The 21,127-nt window shown below is 38.5% G+C and overlaps 3 protein-coding genes across 6 annotated transcripts in view; all 3 read left to right on the top strand.

Annotated features, from left to right (window-relative positions):
* oafa (OAF homolog a) overlaps positions 1-8,987 on the top strand; it is an 18,622-nt gene extending 9,635 nt beyond the window's left edge. The window contains exons 2-4 of the mRNA XM_079246972.1: positions 4,532-4,666; positions 6,190-6,370; positions 7,055-8,987. Of these exons, the coding sequence (XP_079103098.1) occupies positions 4,532-4,666; positions 6,190-6,370; positions 7,055-7,329 (591 nt within the window). The 3' untranslated portion in view covers positions 7,330-8,987. The remainder of the gene's footprint in view (positions 1-4,531; positions 4,667-6,189; positions 6,371-7,054) is intronic.
* A 1,459-nt stretch (positions 8,988-10,446) lies between these two features.
* Positions 10,447-14,361, top strand: tlcd5a (TLC domain containing 5a). Its single transcript, XM_079246272.1, has 3 exons — positions 10,447-10,468; positions 11,302-11,505; positions 11,994-14,361. Exons 2-3 carry the CDS (start codon positions 11,310-11,312, stop codon positions 12,524-12,526), a joined length of 729 nt encoding a protein of 242 aa, XP_079102398.1. The 5' UTR covers positions 10,447-10,468; positions 11,302-11,309; the 3' UTR covers positions 12,527-14,361.
* A 2,370-nt stretch (positions 14,362-16,731) lies between these two features.
* arhgef12a (Rho guanine nucleotide exchange factor (GEF) 12a) overlaps positions 16,732-21,127 on the top strand; it is a 45,262-nt gene continuing 40,866 nt past the window's right edge. For 2 of the 4 annotated variants that reach the window (XM_079246365.1, XM_079246363.1), the window contains exon 1: positions 16,732-17,089. In XM_079246365.1, coding sequence (XP_079102491.1) covers positions 17,085-17,089 — 5 coding nt within the window. In that variant the 5' untranslated portion in view covers positions 16,732-17,084. Of the gene's footprint in view, positions 18,089-21,127 lie in introns of all 4 variants that reach the window. The other 2 variants (XM_079246364.1, XM_079246362.1) reach the window with 1 other exon arrangement.

The following is a 21,127-nucleotide window of genomic DNA, read 5'->3' as shown; positions in this document are numbered from 1 at the left end:
GAATAGCCAAGGAGAATGCCTTCCTTTCCATGGCCTCCAGTGTTTTGATTGTCCATTCATTGCCTCTGTTTACTAATTGGTTAGTTCTTTGGGCAGCCAGGTGTGACCAGCCCTAAATGTGACTCCACATTCCTTCCTTTGGAGTGTCTGTATTTAGCTTCAACTCAAGCATTTCTTAGCTCAGCGGCTTTTTTCCTGTTCTTTTTGTCTGTGTGTCTCTTGACTGTCTCCCGAACTGATCTTTAATCCCTGCCCACACCTGCGCTTTTTGACTGGCTCCCCCTTTTTTACTCCAAGCCAAATACCCCCTCATCACCAAACAAGATAAATCCATATGTTGTTTTTAAAGGGCAGGGGCAGCCACTGGGGTTGGCATGGGAACTTAAGCATAAACATAACATTTGATGATTTCTGTTTTTACACACAGAAAACAGTTGGGTCAACCAGAGGGTTGTGTGATGCTGAAACTGGATCATTTATACACCACATCATCTCAATAGGATTCAACTCTAATGACCTGGTTTAAAAAAAAAAAAAAAAAAAAAAACATTCTTGACCCACACTGATCCCAAATGACTCATCAGTGTGGATGACCAGCAGTCGTCCACAGCCAGCCATCAGCTTTATCATCTGACAGGGTCTTAGAGGGGATTTGAAAACAGGAAGAACTCCCCACACAGGGGGCGGCTACCAACACACTGTGTGTCCTTGCACATCGTGCCTTTGTGTATGTTGAAAATATCCACTCTTGGCTTTGTAACACCACCAGAGAGGCTGTGTCTGCGTTTTAGTAGTTTTAGCTCACTTAAATATATAAAATCTCTGCTTTGCTGTCACTGTTAAGCTTCATCCAGCTCTCGTTTCACAGCCAGTGAACTGGGAATGAACTAGAGAGGCTGCGTTTGGCTCGCTGGGTTACAGTGACAGAGAATGTTCACTGTAAATGGCACCCTGTGAGTGTGTGAATAGGCTTTTGTGCACCTCTTAAATAATCTGGCCCACCAAAGGTAACCACCAGTGAAACAAGCCCTTACTCACTCGCACTCTCTCCTGTTTACCAGGTCTCAGTATGTCCCACTAGTCACACTGCATGAATACTGGCTTGTGTTTGGCTGTTGGCCAGAGGTAGTTTGTCTGCAAATCCACTGAATCCCGGGTGTAAGAGGGCAATATTATAGAATCTGTACTTGTGCACAATATTTATAGCCATGCTGACATTTATGCAACACTGGTTGAGGGAAGAAAAAACTTGAGGTTAAGCTGCCCTTGGATCACGGCATTGCTTCTTTTTTTTTTTTAAAGAGTTTAAAGTGTCCATACCTGCTAATTTTCTCTCAAATTTGACTGCAGGCCTTTGATTTCAGTAAGCCAGAGGAAATGCAGCCATTTTTCTAATGTAGTCTTCACCTCCTCAAGGACGAGTCATACTCTTCTCTTTCTCCTACTCACTTTCAAGCCTTAGAAGGCTACTGTACCATGATGTCTTCACTTTGAATTACTGGTGCAAATGGGTGTTTAATTATAAATTGACTGGATGGCGTGGAAAGTAATGGACTTGACTGAATCTGTACATACTGTAGGCACAGATAAAATGTCTTTTTTTTGCAACATAAACCATGACCTGACCACCTTCTGCTTTCACAGAAAACTCCTGCCTTTATCAGACTAATTTATCCTGTCCTCTTCTCTCCTCTCCTCTGCAGTTTTTGTGAAGCCCTGACTTCAAAAGCACCCAACTAGAAGAGTTTTAGAAGTAGCTGTTGTTTGATCGGACTGGTTGGTACCAGCTTTCTTCTGGTGTCTGAATATTTCCATGTTATTTCATCAACAGGTGCAACACCTCCCTTAATCACAGCGCTGCACATTTTAAGCACTTGCTGTGTTTTCTTTAATCATTCCTCTAAGTGTGTCTACACACAAATGAGTCAGCATGTTGGTCTGCCGGCAGGAAGACGTGAACCTACTCTTGAGAAGCTTGAGAGTTTACTCAAACGGTTGAATCCGGCAGCTTCTGTCTGGATGGATGGTTTGGAGATGATGTCACTTTTATTCATCTGTTTGTTTTTAGATCCAGACTTGACTGTTATTTCAGCAACTCCGAGCTAAGAAATCTAAGAAATTAGATCTTCTTTGATTGATTTGAATCAGAATTCATTTGCGTGCTTATAATATCCCAAATAAAGCAGACCTTTTGAACAAGCCAGATTGGAATAAAAAAGGCTGGTGTGAGTGTGTGAATATCTACTGGTGTTACTGGAGACTCTTTTTGCAGCACATTTGCAGGGAACTGAAGCCATTCCTGACTGAAATCTGGAAAATGGAAACTGGAAAATATGTCCACATTTGAATACTAACAGCATTGGGTCCCTTTTAATTGACAAAAGCTCACAGAGTTTAGCTCTAATGAGAGGTGATGCAACATAGTTGTAAACAAAGTTCTTCCATGGAAAATGGTCTTCTTTACCTTCAGAATGTAAAAACCCAACTGTAAACTGGATTATTTCTTGACAGACTGCAGGAGCTGCGCATAACTCTAGGTAGTTACTACACCCGAGGCACAAACACTCCCTTGAAACAACAGATTGTTGTACTTATGCTGGTTTTTATGGGCTAAACAAACATGATATAACATGCTGTCGGTTTTAGCTGGCTCCTCCTGTTTCCAATCTTATTGTTAAGGAAAGCAAATTGTCTGCTTTCCTTAACATTATGATGCCTGCATCTGCCATAAAAGCAGATGAGTGGTATTGACTTTTCTCATTGCACTTTACAAAAAATAAATCAATTGATTTTTTTTTTTTTTTTTTTCTTTTTTTTTTTTTAAGAACCTCCTTTAGATATTACTATTGTACAGAGATAATTTGATTTGGAGACATCTATAAAAGTTGCTGCCGCAGTCAGCACTCTGGCCTGGCCTTTGCACCATGGCAAAAAACAATCATTAATCAGAAGAGGAGGAGATCTCTGAGTCACTTCCAAAGAGGCAGGGTTGGTAGAGCTACTCTGCTTCTCTGTAATTACCCAGAGAGCCCTGGGGCAAATCCATGTGGCTGACACAAATGTGTTCCCTCTTCTTTCTGCCTTTGTGTACACACACACACATATAAACGCACACACTCTATAGCAGCGCCATGTGTCTGCAATATGGGAGGTCTTGAAATCGTGGCCTTTACGTCTCCCCACATTTGAAGTTCCTCGCCCATCTCTGTGTCAGCATCGTACTCCCCCTTTCTTCTGTCTCCCTGTTCACTGTGATATATGGATTTCTGGCACCCCCCCCCCCCCCCCCCCCCAACCCTTCACCTTGCCTCAACATTCTCTTTAATCATTTCAGTTTTTGTCTTATTATCTCCGTGTGGAAGCAGCTGAGGTGTCTCATTTCCAGCGCCTGCCTTTCTGTTTCTGTGACTCTCATGTTCTCTGAAACCCTGAGCTCTTCACAGCAATATATAATCAATATTTTCTCTGTAGTTTTCTTACCAAAGGTCAAATGCTATTGCATGGTTAACTTGTGTAATACCGTTGCTTGTATTGTGTGCCTGCCAAAAACCTCTTTCACAAACAAAAGTGGCTCAAGAGCGAAGAACCGGTGATCATGCAAAGCAGTCCATTAAGATCTACAGAGCCTGAACGCATGTGAGGCAGGATGTATTGCTTTCTTGTCAGGATGTACTTCTTTTTTGTTCTTCTTCTCCTTGCTGTACAGGAAGTTGGAGCATAGAGCTTAAGGAGAACTCTGAGGGGTTATCTCTGGGCTGTTTATTTGTCCCAGAGTGCCTCTAGTCAGTGCAGGGGCTGAAAGCCTTCAAACTGCTACTTCTCAGCAGCCTCTTTGCTTCAGACTGGTGTGTGAAAAGTGGAGGAGGGGTGTGTGGGACTATGTGAGTCTGTGCCGAAGCCAAAGTGGGGGGTGGGTGTCTGATGAATAGGAAGACAGGTCTGCTGGTCTGGCTCTCCCCACTGTTGGGGAGCTTCCCATCATGCTTTGCACCCCCCCCCCCCCCCCCCCCCCCCCCCCGCCTTCACAGAACTCTTTCTGGCCTTGGGTTTGGTGCCAGATCTCTCATACATGTGCCAACAGAAACAGTTTTTGTAAATTCCCTCTATTAGATTTTTCCTTTTAATATAGTCCGTGCCTGACTTTTGGGGCATGTGTGAACATTTAAGTTTGTTGAAAACAGACCCGAAGTTTTCATTTGACAGTGCAAATAAGCAGAGCATGAGCGGAGCCATGTTGTCCAGGAGTACAGACCTTAAAAAGTATCAACAAACTGTCAGATGAGTCTTTATGGATACAGCGAACTGCTCTTTGAGCAGACAGTTCTTTGAACTCTGCACATTGAATTACTTAATGTCTGGAAGAGTGCTCCATTAAGTACTGCAGTGGAGGGAATATTGGTTCTAATCTGTATGAGCTGCACATATAAACAGTAAATTATTACGGCCTTACCTCAAACACCACTTCAATATCCTCCAGGAACCATCTGTTTATCTATTCAGGCAGTCTTCTTTCCTTTCTGGCCTCTTGCAGGATGTGAAGATATTCCGAGCGCTGATTCTGGGCGAGCTGGAAAGAGGGCAGAACCAGTACCAAGCCTTGTGCTTCATTTCTCGCCTCAACCGCAATGAGATCATCCCCAGTGAATCCATGGCTCGACTCAGACAGGTACGACACAGCAGATCGCGCTGACTGCAAAGCTATTGCTTTCTACTTTTTGAGATTAATTTGGTTTAGAAAATGTATCTTGTTGGGAGAAAATATGTTGCTTTGTCAAGCCATAGCATTGGGACAAGCGGAACAAAAGAAGAATACAAATCTTTCCATATGATTGCTTTACTGGTACTCTGCTCATGTTCATGTGTGTTGTGCACTTCACAGTCAGGCCAAAAACAGACATACACTTGTATATGGATGATTTGTGTTAAGTTTTCTGCTGTACAACCCAAAGATTCTCAGCAGGATCATTTTATGGATTCTGAAGTGGCCAATGGAAGTGAAAAACCGTACCATACTTCCTGAAATACAGTTTCACTGCCTGACGAGTCCTGGCATTGCGACCTCAGAAATGCTTGTGCATTTACTAAAGAAAAGTGTATTAATTAAAAAGTCTGAGCATATTTTGTGCACATAATGTTCCTAAACATTGACCTGACTAACTGAAAAAAAAAAAGGACCCATGGGATTCATACAAAGATTCAAATCTTGCACAAAATTTAGACAAAAGGACACCCCACCCCCACCCACTACCCAAACTTTATCAGGGCATATTTTCTTGTGTGCAATCTTACAATTGAATGCATCTTAGATAACACCTTATCAGCAAATGTAAACAAAATTCCAACATACTATGCAAGATAATATTTCTCCTGATATAAATAAAAAACTCGGGAGTGTCCCTGCTACATTTATTTGTAAAAGCAGAAATGCACTCTGCTATACAATATGGATACTCTATTAGATTCCCAGATACATTGGGAATTTCTCCATTTTTGGGCCACACACTGTGGCCATTTATTGTAGAGTTTAATAGTTTAATGTGTGTATATATATATATATATATATATATATATATATATATATATATATATATATATATATATATATATATATATATAGGCTCTATTTCACAATAAAGCAATCCTTAAAAAGATTCCTGGATCCAAATGTTGATTGAGAGCGCCCCAAAATTGAACTGAATCTAGTTTAGACTAAGACCCATTCTCAGAAAAAAAAATCATAAAAATCCATCCTGTAGTTTTTGTACAAAGTTGCTAACAAACAGACAGACAGACAAATAGTGGCAAAAACGTGACCTCTGCTACATTCTTGGAGGTTAAAACAAAAAAGTTCAAGACGTCAATATAACATAAAGATTCCACATTTTCCCCACATATATTCTGAAGTCAAGTTCATTGCATTTTGTAAATTAAACAAGGATTTTCTATTTTATTCTCTTGGTTATTTGCAGTATTTTCTGATTATCTATTATAGTATCTATATAATCATTATACTCAATAAAGAAGCACAAGTTTTGAAAGTGGCTTAAAAAAATGTCTTGTTGCACATAATCAGCGAGGTGTGAGTCTCATTCAACTCCAATCTTCTGTTTTTTTCCCCATTCATAACTTTTGCACCTGTTGTGCCCTGACGCCAAATGAAATTACAGAGAATTTATGATGTTTTCCCAGAAAAATCCACAAGCTATTCGCTTGGCAGAGGAGCGGAGAGGACTGGAGCAGCTGACAATGAACGTGGCAGTAAACTTCAGCCGAGCCTGGCAACTTAGCTCACATATCCACAACATGTGTAGCGAAGCTCGGGAGGCTATTTACACCAGGGGGGCAGATGTCAAATACTGGATGGACAAAGGTAGTTTACTGTTTCTTATATAAACATGAATGTAACTGTTGTGTTCAGGATCTTTAGATTATTTCTGTACGCTTAATCTCTGATGTAACTCTCTTTACTTCTGCCTTCCATGTTTCTATGACCTTCACACAGTTTTCCTCCTCATTTCAGCCAAACAACCCCAGGTATTTCCTCGTGTTTGTGTTTACGGATGCTATATAACTATTATTGAGATTTAATTTTCCTCCCCTTTTTGATAACTTTCCACTTTTACGATGCAAAAATTTGGACTGAAAACACTGAAGACTTATTTAACCATTTTTTTTTTTTAAGAGGCTGTTTGCAGTAGATCCAGATTCCTTATAGCGACAAAAACCCGACTATTTAGGCTGAGGAGAATCCAGATGACAGCACTTTTGTCCACCGACAGCTTTGTTACAAAGAAAACAATGTTGATGGTCATAGTTCACCAAGCACCCTCATCTGCAGAGGGAATCGAAGCACCATCTTCTTAGCATAACAAAGCTCCCGTTTTACTGCACCATCTCCCCTCTTTATTAAGCCAGTTTGTTTGTCCTCTCCAGCTCAATATGGTTTTTAATTGAGTGAAATCAGAAAAGGAGTGGTTCGCATAACTGGAGGGGTGGCATGCATTTGTTTCAAAGGCCACAAGCTCTGATGATGATGCTTGTGTTTGTCTTCCAGGAGTGGACGGCTCTGTATTTGAAGTCCTGCCCCAAACAACAGAGGTGCCCAGCATTCAGGCCTGTCATACAACTAAAGACTTGTGGCAGCCATGTCTCTGTACATACAGCCTGCGTCTGGAGTGGTACCCGTGTCTCTTGAAGTACTGCCGCAGTCGGGACACCTTGGGCAAAGGCTCCACCTACAAGTGTGGCATAAAGAGCTGCAGCAAGGGATACCATTTCACATATTATGTGTCACAGAAACAGCTCTGTCTTTGGGATGAGGAAACCTAGCATTTTGATCTGGATGGTTAAGAAAATGTGCTTATTTTTTTTCCTCCCCAGCCGAGCTAGTGCTTTCCCACCCATGCTATTCAAAGTAAATGCAGTAACACTGGACCTTGGTTTGAATGAGAGTGAAGGTAATTCTGAGATCCAGATGTGCATAATGGAGCAGAAACGTATCCAGGTTTCAAGGAAGGACAGAAACTTCAGAACGGCAAACTCTACAACTTTTTGGGGAAATAAAGAAGACACACATTATTGTAAGCTTCAAGCAGAATTTGCCTTTGCTGTTCGTGCCTCTTTTTTTGGTGAATGTTTTGGAGCAAATGACACATGACGACAACAAGTGCACAAAGCTGGACAGTGCATTCTGGTTACTGAACCACCAGCAGAGGAACAAGAGAATCCCACTCTTTGTCAGAGGAGTTACAGAGACAATCTTCCATCCTGGTGAAAGAAAAAAAGGATGGTGGATTTCATTTTCTCATGCAGCTCTGTGAAAAACTGTACATAACCAGCTAAACACCTGTTTTTAGCGACATAAACGGACTCACAAAGACAATACCTTTCAGTGCTGGCTTTATTTATTTTGATCGCAAAGTATATTATAAAAGGCTGGTTTTGTATATGTTCAGAAAAGCCTAATCAGGTTTCTTTCTTTTTTCTTTTTTTTTTTTTTTTTTTTTTTTTTGCATTAAACTAGCTCCTAAGGCCACCTCTCTAAACCACAGGTCCTCATAACATAATGTATTTAAGCTCAGTTAAGTACATATGAACCTCTTGGATTTTTAGATGCTGTTTCTCATCTTCATGTCATTATTCAAGGTGACCAAGATTTTGTTAATGCGTCACATAAATAAATGGCTTTATTTTTGTATTTAGTAGGGCAGTTCTGGTCAGATTTAGCCACCTAATACCCGTAAGGGATACCGCATGCCTGCAACTTGAGTTTAATATACCAAATAAATTATAATCAAACAAAATATTTTCCAACTAAGGGCTTAAAGTTTTAGTCTGTAGAAACTCTTCAGTGAGGTGTTTTCTCTGTCTCACCATAAATTCCATGAAGCCATTTTAGGGATCTATACTGCCATCTTGTGGTTGATCATTGTACTAGTTTCTTCTTCTGTTTCATTTTTGTTTTTTTCTGTTTGTATCCCAGAAATCTTGAATCTTGTTTAGAGAAGATTTTTTTTCAGTTCAAGTTAACTCTTAAGTTCTTACAATGTACGCATCTCAAATCCCTATTCTTGTTATGCGTAATTCAAGGCGCACTCGTTGAACTTATGGGACCAATTTAAGCTTCCTCTCTCTAGAGTAACAGGTTGAAGTAGACTTTTGAATTACCTCTTTATTTTTTCGCCTTTACCGTGACACAGACATTTCATGTTCTATTTTTATGTGTTTGTATGTCTAGCTGACTAAAAGCCAAATAAGTGAAATATTTCCATTTGTGGCCTTTTGTAATGATCAAGTGCCTTAACATTTCCACTGATCTTGTTGCTATGTAATAGACTAAGTTGTTAAACATGTTTTTTAACGAAAGAGTTTTAAATATGATGAATAAAGTCATTATAAAGAAAAAAAACGAAGCAATTTAGGTCATGTACTTTATTAAAGACCCATTTTACATGAATTGTTTCAATAAAGTTTTTCTTTGCACTGCACATGAAGTTGTACAATCATTTGGAGTATGTTTGGAGGCATTTATGACATTTAATCAAAAGTGTTGTGGAAAAAACGTCTGTCAATGATGGGGAGTCTGGTTCTGAAGTAAAAAACAAAGTTTATTGAACAGAAAATTAGAATAATACAAATTGCAATTTGGAGAGATGTCTCAGAGGCTTGACGGGGCGGAAATTCTGAAAATGCTCTCAGGAGTTCTTGACTAAACCATCCCTTTACCCTCGCATAAGGGTGTTGCCTGCCCTAAATCTATGTCGTTCTAAACAAGAAGAGTTTGTGATTAGCTGTACTGTAACACTCTTCAAAGGAAGAGTGTTCTAGTAAATCAGATCCCTATCTGGATGTAGATATCTCAGAGCCTCTACATATTATCTTCGTCAGTAAGGGTAGATAAGCAGATACTGTGTAACTAATCGCAAGTTCTTAGGTTCAGCATGATCTCTTCAGACCTACACAACAACCATCAGAAATGAATATGTGCCAAGAATTATAAAATATATAAAAAATCTAGGAACATAAAATTTCCACAACAGCATTTAGAGAAAAAAGGTAGAAGATAAAGATAGGGAGCAAGACTTACCCAATAAAGTGTCTTCCGAGAACCTTGATATGATTTTTTTCATGTATCCATCAATTCAGTTTCTACACCCTCTCAATTCATAGTAACAGAGATGGGATATCTATCCAGCTGCTGATTTTTATTTATAATGCTAAAGTGCAGCTTGACTGTGTACATTTGAAAAATATATATTTTTACTGATCCTTGTCCTGTATTTATAATTTAATTAAAAGTAAATTGTGCAAAATATGTCTTTTTTTTTCTTCTTCTAAAGGAGGACGCCTGTAGTTTCTGTAACTGACCACACGGTGTCACCTTTGTCCCAAAAAGATACAAGGTTGCACAGCGTAGTAAAGATAGTAACAATGATGGATGCATGCTTTCAGAACAAATATTTGATTAGCCTATCTTTACGATATAGCGTTGGACAATATGATTAACCCGTATTTGTTATTGTGATAGAAGCTGAGCGATAAATTTTTTCCCCGCAGCCTAGCATCAAATAGGACAGACGCAATCAAATGATGCTGAAAGAAGCTGTTGTTGCCACCAGCGCAGTATAAAGGACAACAAATAGCAGCTTTTCTGTCACTAGTCACTACCTCTGCTGAGGACATAGATGTAAGATGTAAACGGATTAAAAAAAGGGCTTCACGCTTCCTGTCAAGGTAATATTTTATTGCATTTGTGAATGTGTTAATATTTCCAAAGAGAGCTTTGAGACCGCTGCAACGTTAGCTTGCTAAGGGTTAGCCCGCTATCAGATGCAGCCACATTGGTTGTAACGTTGTTGTGACAGCTTTTTTATTTATTTATTTTTATTATAACTGGTCATAATGTTTTACTGCTTTTTTCAATCTGTTTACACCAGATATCCCCAGTTTCTTTATCTGTTAATCAAAGGTAAGAAACAACTTTTCTTTTCTTTTTTTTTGCAGGTTGTCATGGAAACCTTAAAACTTATTTTAAAAAAATTAGAATAAATTCAAACTTAGGTTCATTTATAGTTTAAGTAATTACAAAGTAAAAAGTAAAAACATGATGTTTTGGGACTTGTGTTTGGATATGTTTTTTTATTTATTTTTTTAATTATTTTATTACATGCTGCCAATACCTCTCACTTAATGTAATAAAGATCATTTATGGAAAGGACAGAAATAATACTACTACTTATAATATTCTGACTTCCTAATTATTGATATAATTGCTGATATTACTGAGCATATTTAACAAGGTAACAAGTTTATTTCTGCATTGATTTATGGTGCCTTTAAAGGACACTGTTGAAACAGCTTACTCCCATGGGAACCTGTCTGAGGCCCAGCACCCAATAACCTCTCATCCAGTTGTGAAATTAGCTTCAAGTCTTTGAGGGTCAACTGCACATCTTGTTCCTGTCCTTAGAGGGTGGTTCTCTCTGTCTGCACGGTCTCACCTCCTAGTACAAACGTCACAGCAGAAGAAGAGACGTCCCCCTCACCCCACCAGACCCTCAGCCAGTCAACTGTAGTACTATTATAGTTCAAGCAAAGGCTAATTGTTGGTCACTCACAAAGAGTGCACAGTCCAAGTGTTTGGATGGTATTTCTGTCTCTTTCTACTGTAAGCGATATTACGCAGCAATATGTGCCTCCTTGCACTTTTTCTGTCAGCCTCGAATGAGCGTTGATGCCTTAGTTTAGCTTCTTTAGTTGTAATTGCTTTCAAGTGGCTGTTTTTGTTTGTTTTGTTTTCAGAAGTAAACATGGCACTGCTTGTAGTTTGTGCACTCCTGTGCCTGTCCTTCTGGGTATCTTTCTACTTCTTCTTGTGTAAAGTAAACCGGTCCAGGAGCTATGAATGGAACTGTCGCCTGGTCACGCTGGTGCACGGCATCCTGGCAGTTTGCATCACAACATACATAGGCTATGTGGATGGACCCTGGCCTTTCACGTATCCAGGTATGACACCAATGCTTTGTTGGACATTATCAAAATGCAACTTTTTTTTTTTTTTTTTTTACTTACCTTAAAAAAAATTAAGAAAAAAATTAAATATACCAAAAAAAAAGAAAAAAAAAATTCTGTCTCATTGTTCTTTTGTGAATCAGTTGTTTTATTTTTCAGTTAAAATTATGACTGCATTTTAGTTAATCAATAGAAAAAGTATTTTGCCCAAAAATAACTAACTGATTGACAGATCAGTTGTTTCATCTTACTTGAAACAGCTGTAAAAAGTTGTTTTTAAGTTGTAGTAAAATAAATTATGTGTAACTGGAATAAACAATAATTACAGAAAGTTCATAGTAGTTTGTTTTTTACTTACACATTATTATTAATGATTGCTTCTTTTACAGTGATAAATTGTTTTGTCACAGTGGCCGTGAAATCGTGCTGCTGTGAAGTGCTAAAAATAAACTTAAGTCTCTGTTTCTGTTTGTGGATTCCAGGCACTAAGAACACACCTCTGCAGATGAGTGCCATGGTGTTGAGCTTGGGGTATTTTATTTTTGATATGGCCTGGTGTGTGTACTTCCGCACAGAGGGAGCCGTTATGCTAGCCCACCACACCATGAGCATCCTGGGAATCCTGTTGACCCTGTGGCTGGGGGAGTCTGGCATTGAATCCTGTGCAGTACTGTTTGGCAGTGAAATCACCAACCCCCTCCTGCAGGCACGCTGGTTCCTCAAGCAGACAGGACATTACGACACTCTGCTGGGGGACATTGTGGACATCCTGTTTGTGTTGCTGTTTGTGGTGATGCGAATTTTCGTGGGAGGCACAATGCTGTACTGTGAGCTGATCTCTCCAAGGCCCAGATTCTTTATCAAGTGTGGAGGAGTGGCGATGTATGCGCTATCCTGGGTCTTTACGGTGGACATTGTTCGATTTGCCATGCGGAAGTATAAGAGCTGGCACAAAGAGCAGAAAAACCACCATCACATTGTGGCCGCTAACGGTCATGAAGGGAAGGTAGACTGATTGATTTCCTTCAGAAACTAAAAACGCAATCAGCAGTTTGTCTGTGTTTTTTCTTTTCAAATACTCTATGGATAGTACAATAAAAATCAACTTTCTCATTTTAACTTAAGGTTTAAAAGGATTTTTATATGCCATGTTATTTGTCTGTTAAGCTTAAAACTTGTGCATTTTTGAAAACTTTACTGTGTGCGCAGTTGTTGCACCTAAAAACACCAGAATATTACTTATAAGGTGCAGCTAACAAACAACACTGATGTCGTTTACGTCACCAAAAACCAAAGCACTTTCTAAAGACACACGTTGCTTTCAGCTGCAGTGAACTGTGGCCTAGTCATGTGCGGTGGTGCTGCTCCAAAGAGTTCACTACTTGGAAAGAGACTGTTTACATATCAGGCCTGGGGTGCCTGTGAAACATTTTTAATCATAGCAAAAAAATATTGGACTGGATTTTCTAGTGGCACTTCCATTTTGTTTAATTTTATTTTATTTTTTTTATTCTTATGCATGACCAACTTCGAGCAGATTTGAAAGGTTAACTCAGGGAAGGGCAGGAATATAAGAAAGCTAAAGTGGGATACAGAAACACGTCATATGTTTAATGACTTTTTAATGGAAGCCTTTTACCTGCTGCGTGAATTGTTTTAGCAGAAGTTGCCCCAAAACAACAGATTTTAGTTCTCTTGTGTAAATGGATATAATTTAAGCGAAAAAAAACAAAACAAAACATTGTCCAACATTCAGTGCTCTGACTTTACTGTCCATTTTGATATTCACATAAACAGTCGCTATCTTGAAACACTTGTTGAAATGCTACCAGTTTTGAACTTTTTCATTTCGAGTGTCTGGTGACTTGAGTGTCATTCGGATTTGTTTGAGTTTCACTGAGACTGTCCAATAGTATTAACGGTTGAGAATGATAAAACGCTGCTTCCTTTGTTAAAACCATCCTTATTTTCTGAGACAAACAGCTTGTGTCAGCCTTCACATTTAGTGTGAATAAAATGCTTGAGCCTACAGCATCATCCATTGCCAGCAAAGCCACCTTTGTCACCTTTGTCAGCTTTGTCATTGGTCACTTTTTGCAGATACATTTTTACTGCCGTGTGTTAAAATGTGAACATTTCTTTATGATTTTGTAAAGCTATGTCCCTCTGCGTCTTCAGCTGTCAAGAGATAGAGGTGCATAGGTTTTTATTGCCATAACTGACTTAAAAGACTGCACGTGTGAAAGTGTAGATAAAATATGCCTACTGTGTGGCTTGCAGGGGGGGAAGAACATCAGCCTCCTGATAGTCATATAGTTTTACTTCTTGGTTTTGATTCTGCCAATGATTGGTCGCTGTAATAATACACAATTATATCAAAGCTTTGGTTTAATATCCTGGTTTGTGGGTTATTTAATAATTATTGTGACTTAACATCACTTTCGTCACTTTAGTTGCAAAAAAAACCCAAATATTCCCTGTCTGCACAGTAGTATCATTTACAAATGTTCTTGTACTGCATGAAGGTTTATCAAAAGCCACACACACACAAGGTAGTGAAGACTCAAACAGGGCACAGTTTAGGAAACACTGCTTTCAGCATATGCAAAAAAATAAAAATAAATGCGTAGTATAACTTATTTTGTTCTTAAAAAAAACAAAGAAAGAAAATAGTCCATCTCCACTGCAAGTGTAAAAGATGCCTTCCTCCAAAAACACCTGGGATGCTTTATCAACACCTTCACATGTGCAGCTGATGATAGCACTTAGGCTCCATGATGTATGAGTACTGTTTACCTCACTGCCACTGTTAAAAAAAATCTGTGTGCATAAAAGAATATAAAACTTGTGGGTGCCTTGGTTATATGAATGTTTGTTTTGTTTTTTTTCTAAAAACCCTTTAACTCCCAAATATGTTCCATAGAAACACTTTTGTTTTGGGGTTTCCTTTTTTTCCTTTGTAATTTCTATTTATAACAAAGTGAAATAAATTAAACAGAAACACAGACTGTTGTTATGATGTTTTTAAAAAAGAATGATTAAAAACTAATGGATTTCTTGCCTTGTCTCAGTGTCAGGTACTGAGACTGAAGTTGCAGAAACTGTCCACATGATGGTGTCATATCCATTGTATATGAGTGATCAGGAGGGAAACATTTAAAATTACATTTCACTCTTTTGTTTGGGTTTATTTCCATTTTCAGCATAAAGTCAACAGAGTTTTGTTTATTTTTAATGTATTTAAATATGAAAGTGCAGTATTACTTAATGCCAGCTGCCACTAGCAAAGTAAGACCGTTTAGCCTTTTAAGAGAAAAAATACATCTAAATGCAAAATTATAAGGGCAAGATTAAGAGAGATTTGTTGTGGCACAGGAAAATTGTAGCAATATCCACCTCCATAATGATAAGAAATGTTAGATTTAGATGTCCCCCTTATTTTAAAAAGCATACGAAACAGGAATCCACATTAATATGAATAACAAGGGTAAAACAATAACAGAAATAGTGAATATTAATTGAACTGACCACATATCCAGAATATGTGTGCTTGTGCAATGTTTTACAAACAGTTTGAAAATAAAGCCTCAAAATTTACTAAAGCATCACTATCATACCCGTTCTGTCTCTTCCACTCAGTCAGAGAAACAGACACTGATATTTGATTGTCTTTCAGGTTTTAACTTTGGGCAATCTGAGGATGGTTAAACAAAACATTTGCTTCTTTCATTTGTGCTTAAGGACTAGACTGTATACAACGACCACAGTGGCTGTTCTGATCCCAAACCAACCAAACCACAAGCAGAGAGCCTTTTTAAACCATGAAGAAATCAGGCAAGTTAATACAATTATTCATTTAATCTCTTAAAGAAGATACCTCCTTATTGGAAAATACTTAAGATTGGTTTCCCTACCATGGAAACGCAAACAGTCAAGCAATATATTCTCAAGCGATTGAAGCTCAAATAATAGACGTTTCTATTTTCACCTATTGTTTAGTATTAACAAGAGAAGGTTGTTAAAAATGCCAATCATAATATAACATACTAAAACAACAGAATGACAGCTCTCAAACCTTTTAAGAAACTGAAATTCAAGTAGTTGAATCTACCAGATAACTGTAAAACTAACAAATGAATTTGCAAAATTGTTGCTAATTATTTATCTGTAAATTTATTCACTAATAGATGTAAGACAGACTTTACACTCAAATATCACTTAACTGATTAACTTATTCATTTTTTGCTTTATAAGCATATATTGGGGTTAAATAGGAGTTTATTAAATATCAATAAGCAGTGTCCCTTGAAAGACTTTTAGCAAACAGATAATGAGGACTCCAAGCAAGAATCACTCAATATATGTCATCAAAAAAATTTAAAAGAAAAAAGAAGGGAAATAAAGAAACATGGATTCTGCAATAGCTATGCAGTTGCTTTAGTTTTTGCTGCAAATGTTTTAAACCCGAAGCATTTTATGCCTTACGCTATTTTAATTAATTGAACTAATTCAATATTTTTAAGCCTAAAATATCCAACATGTATATTTGATACAAAGTTTCTGAGACATTTTGCACCTGCATCATTAAAAATTTGCTTAAATTCCTGTTAAACATTATCTAATACTGACATTGATATCTGCTCCTACTGGATACCAAGAGGCACAATACTGTAATCATTTTATATATCATGGTAATATCACCCCAAAAAACTCATTTTTGGTTACAGTTTGTTAACGAGCCAAATAAAGACCTCATAAATAGGAAAATGGACCTTTCTTTTTAAAAAAAAAAAATTAATGGGCTTTAAATGGTTTAATGTTTCCAATCTATAATAATAATAATAATAATAATAATAATAATAATAATAATAATAATAATAATAATAATAACAACACACATTGAAAATTTAAGTGTACATGTCCTTAAAGTCATAGTAGGTTGTTATCAGTAATATACTATAATCATATGAACATGTTTCAGATCTGACAATGACATTTAAGATAAGCCTTCTTTTTATTCACAGCTTAATGTCTGCTGCTGTAAGAGTACACCAAGGAAAACTGCACAGCAGTAGCGGTGGTAGTACTGTTGTAATTATTTTGTGAAGTTTTACAGCAGCGTACCCGAACAATATGCTGAAAGTAAATTTTCCCATCTCCCAGTCCCGGCGGAAGTGGTTAGTGGAAGCGCTACTGGACACCCAACTGGTAGTCTGGGCGTTGCTAGCAGCAGAAAGTGGGATATTTGGTACCTTTCCACAAGTTATGCTCTTCAACAAACAGTGTTTTTCGTCGGGAAAAACGCGCGTTTAATGCTGGCCACAAGTTTCAAGCCCCTTTGTGGGTTTTTTTGGTCGTGCTTTACAGAGGAGTGGTTGTTTTCTGTCCCGTTAGCTGGCCACGGAGCTAGCCTGCTTTCCATCCACGGGAATCTGCAGAGAAACGACTGAATTCTGGAAACATGGAGTCAGGCAACGTAGCGCTGTGCTAACCCACTCCTCTGGATTTTCTTCGCCTAAGGGGACGTGTTGAAGGACAGAACACGGAGACTGATATCAAGCCAGTTAACGTCCATGAGGTGTTGTACATATATTTTTTGGTTTGTTGGCCGGGCCATTGTTGTGAACGGGAGTTTGCTTAGTTTGCACTGAAAACAAGAGCACACGAAGCAAAGTTTTTTTTTTGCTGAAAGAGCTCATCTGTTTTGTTAGCTGGTAGCTGGAGAGATTCAACGCCTGCCAGCTTTCCCTGAGAAACGCTTTTCCAAAAACCAATCTGCTATTTTTTTTTTTTAATATATAAAAATGACCATCTAACCTGGGAATCCGACATTAGCCGCAGTTGTTTTGCTAATTTGTAACACGGTCCGTTTAAACTCGTTATTGAGCGATTCTCATGGTCACGGGAGAGTTGTCCTTACAGCCACAGACAGGCATTTCTTGGAGCAGGGAATACCAAATGGGACTAAAGGAATTCCCAGCATCTTTTAAGATCATTTAGTCACCGAGGCCATTCGGCCGACCAGAGGTGCTGGCAGACGGACTACATCGCAGGGCCACGGTGTCTGGTACATTGGATTGTTTACACGTTTCCTAACGGCGGAAAACTGGGATGTGATTGCAAAGGAATCATACAAGGAGGTCATACATGCGCCGCAAGAGTTTCCTGGTTGGAGCTGTATATTTATTATAACTGGTAATATATGATTTATTGGCGGAGTTGAATTTTATCACACGTACGACTAATACGACCGAGGCTCCGAATAATTCAAAGGTCTGCACTGAAGAATCCTTGCTGCTGTTTCATTTGGACAAACAGTACTTGTTGACAGATCACAAATATAGCATTTTTTAGTCCATTCAGTCTTTGGACGTGCCTTGCGAGGATCTAACATTGCGCCAAAGTGAGTTGATCATCAGTACAGTACAAAATCCTAGCCTACATAAGACGAATGCCAGGGAAGTACGCTCCAGGAAATCAACCCATCACACTCTGGAAAATGTTAATGGGATATAATTTGCTGCAAATCTAGAACCAGAAGCCCAATGAGTGACACACAGTCCAGCTTCACTGACAGGTATAGTATATAATGCCTTTATATTCTGCTATAACACTGTCTGCTGCACACATTCACAGACTGAGCCATCAGAGGAGTAAAACAAAACGTTCTGCAAAGGTTTATGTCAACCTAAAACACAGTCTGATGAACATCTAGTAAACATCTCTGTGTGGTGATATTCTCTGTAATAACCATGTTATTCAATTACTAAGCAGAAGACTTCAGCAGTATATGGAAACAGCTGATTTCATCATGGGTAATGTAGTTCTTTACAGGAAACTACTACTTGTCCAATGAGTGAGAATGCCTGTCACTGTATGTGTGCAAAGAAACAGTCATCTGTGATCCCTGTAAACCTTTCAACATCACTATTACCTTTAAGCCTTCAAAGCTAACCCTCTCCTACACCTATTAAAACAATCTCTGGATTTAAACTAAACCTTCGCTCCATGAAGTAATCACTTTATCCGAGGCAGCTGTCAGTTTAAAATCAAAGCTTATACCAGATGGGGTTAAATAATGTTTTATGGCCTGAAGAATAGCCTAAATACAGATAAGGATTATTGTGTACCACCCTGTTTAATTACTACTGGTGTGTGTGTGTGTGTGTGTGTGTGTGTGTGTGTGTGTGTGTATCATTAAACTTTGAATTGCAATTATTTAAGTTCCTCTGTGGTTTAGTACTGTGATGGGTTGCTGCTACTCTGTTAGTCAAACAGAAGTGAAGCTCGTGCATTACATCAAAACTTACTTCCTGAATCACATATACCTGCAAGTAGAGCAGGCCAATAGGCTGGAATGTGGTTGGTAGTTCTCAGAATAGAGGGGAGCTTATTGCACAGGTTGGGATGTGAATATCCTTATGGCTTGAGCTGGAGGCTAAAGCCCAACCCATTTTACATGACCCCCTTCCCCCACAGCAGTGATGGCAACAGTGGCTGGCACCAACTGCTATTGTATGTTTTAATGGGTGTGTGTGTGTACTGTGTATGTGCATGTTTTGTCACATAATTTTGCCAAGACACTATATGTATGACAGTATTGACTGAACAGGAAAAGATGTGTCAGTGGCTCTGATTTCAAATTTGTAGCAACAATTAAATGGCGTAGGATACACATAGCAAAATGTAAAATATAAATAAAGATACTTCTGAAAGCATTCAAGATTTCTTTTAGATTTAATAAGCTGTTATAATGGTGTGATGTTTTAGAATATGCATCCCCCCTTGTGGTTTTTCTAGTGTGTGATGGCTTAAGACAGTGCTACACAAATGTCTTGTCTAATAATATTCCCTTGAGCTTGCCCATGTGCATTGGTTTTTTGGGGTTGTTGCTCTAATAGTCATAATTTTAATCTTGCAAGTAGAGCATGAGGCAGGTCATTAGATCAGTAAACAAAGAGTGTAAAACAGTTAAAGATCAAACTGTAGGCCATACTTGGTACTGAATGTCTGTTGCACTGCAGGAATTGGTCTTGTTTAGGATGCAGATATTTTTGAGGGTGTTTTCCTTCAATATTGGTTAAAATGTCAAAATTCTGGTGTTATGTTCACATGCATTTCTGTGTCTTGGCTTTGTCTTCCTTTGTGTGTTGTGTTATGGAGGCTGTTATTTTTATTGTTGCCTTTGATGACAGAGTTCATTCCACATCTGTTGGGGTTGGGCTGCTAGCTGGTGGGTCAGTTTAGTGTGTTGTTAGGTCTTTGTCATAGAGTTCTGCTGATCTCCACGTTTTCCCACCACCCCCCTCCTGAGGCCCTCCCGGGAAGTGGTGCTGGTGACATCACTAGTAGTAAACAAAAGCATTCAGTGCAACCAAACTAGCTAACTGCTGTGTATTCCTCCACAGGTCTTGCCAGCATAGGTCAGGTATGTTCAGGGAGATTTATTTGAGTAGTCTGAGCTGTTATCTGTCTTTGAAGAAGAGTGTTAGTTTATGCCAAAATAGGGTTTTAGTTTTGCTTATAATTTGGCTTCATTAAGCCTTTTAGTTTCAACAGTGGAAAGTCAGTCAGATCTTCAAAGGGCCTCAGAGAACGTTTTATTTTTTTAATCATCAGCTGAAAAACTTAAAATATCAAATGCATCTTGCAAAGTAAAGTCTTTATATCAGCAAGGACTTACCGTAACATGAATTTAAAACTGATGTTATCCTCATTGCAGTGGTGTTTGTTTGCCCATGATAAAGTGCTTCTGACAGCTTGCTCTGCTTGTATGCATCACCTATGTTTGGCAGTCCTCCCTGATAATGCAGCATGCTTTTATTCCAACTCATCAGTCCTATTATAGAAGAGGCTGCATCAGCTGCTCTGAACTGTACATTAAAATGAGTCTGCAGAAGCAGTTTAAAGCTCTTGTGAAAGCTGCTAAGACTGCGTTCTCATGATGCACAAGAGTATAAGCATATACATATAGGTTACAGTAATGTATTTTTCACAAGTAAAAGGATAGCATGAAAAGTTGGGGAGAAAAACCAAGTCCAAGTTTAAAGAAACCGACAAGACTTGAGTTGAAATGCGCACCCATGTTCAACATATTAATGTTAAAAAAAAAAAAAAGTTTTTCAATGTTTTTTTCATTTAAAATGAACAAAGAGAAGCTTTGAAAAGTAAAAAGGAAGTATTTGGTACTTGGATAGTCTGTAGCATTAGATTAACGGATGAGGGAAAATTTCACTGATATCCTCCACATTAGGAACAAGCATATGGAAGCACTTTGGCATGTATGAAGCTGAACTATGATATTATGTTCATAATTCATGAAGAGAAGTCAAAGCTTCATCCCCAGTGATGCTGATAGGTTTCAATGTAGTGAGACCCCAGGACCTACAGGTGGCAATTTGAGTGGGTCCCTAGAAAATTCAAACGGTCCCTAATAGGGCCAGGCGATATGATGATATATATTGTTTGGACAAAAGAAAATGTCTATTGTTTTATATGAGACTCTATCGTTTACGCCACGATAAGGTACTTTACCACAGTATTTTACGTCAAGATGCGCTTTACAGCATGTATGCTGCAATATATAAATAAACATGGAGAAAGATGGTAGCAGATG

Source organism: Telmatherina bonti (genome assembly GCF_933228915.1).
Source record: "Telmatherina bonti genome assembly, chromosome: 9".
NCBI lineage: Eukaryota > Metazoa > Chordata > Actinopteri > Atheriniformes > Telmatherinidae > Telmatherina > Telmatherina bonti.
The sequence above is the reverse complement of the archived record's forward strand: the minus strand, read 5'-3'. Positions and strand labels throughout refer to the sequence as shown.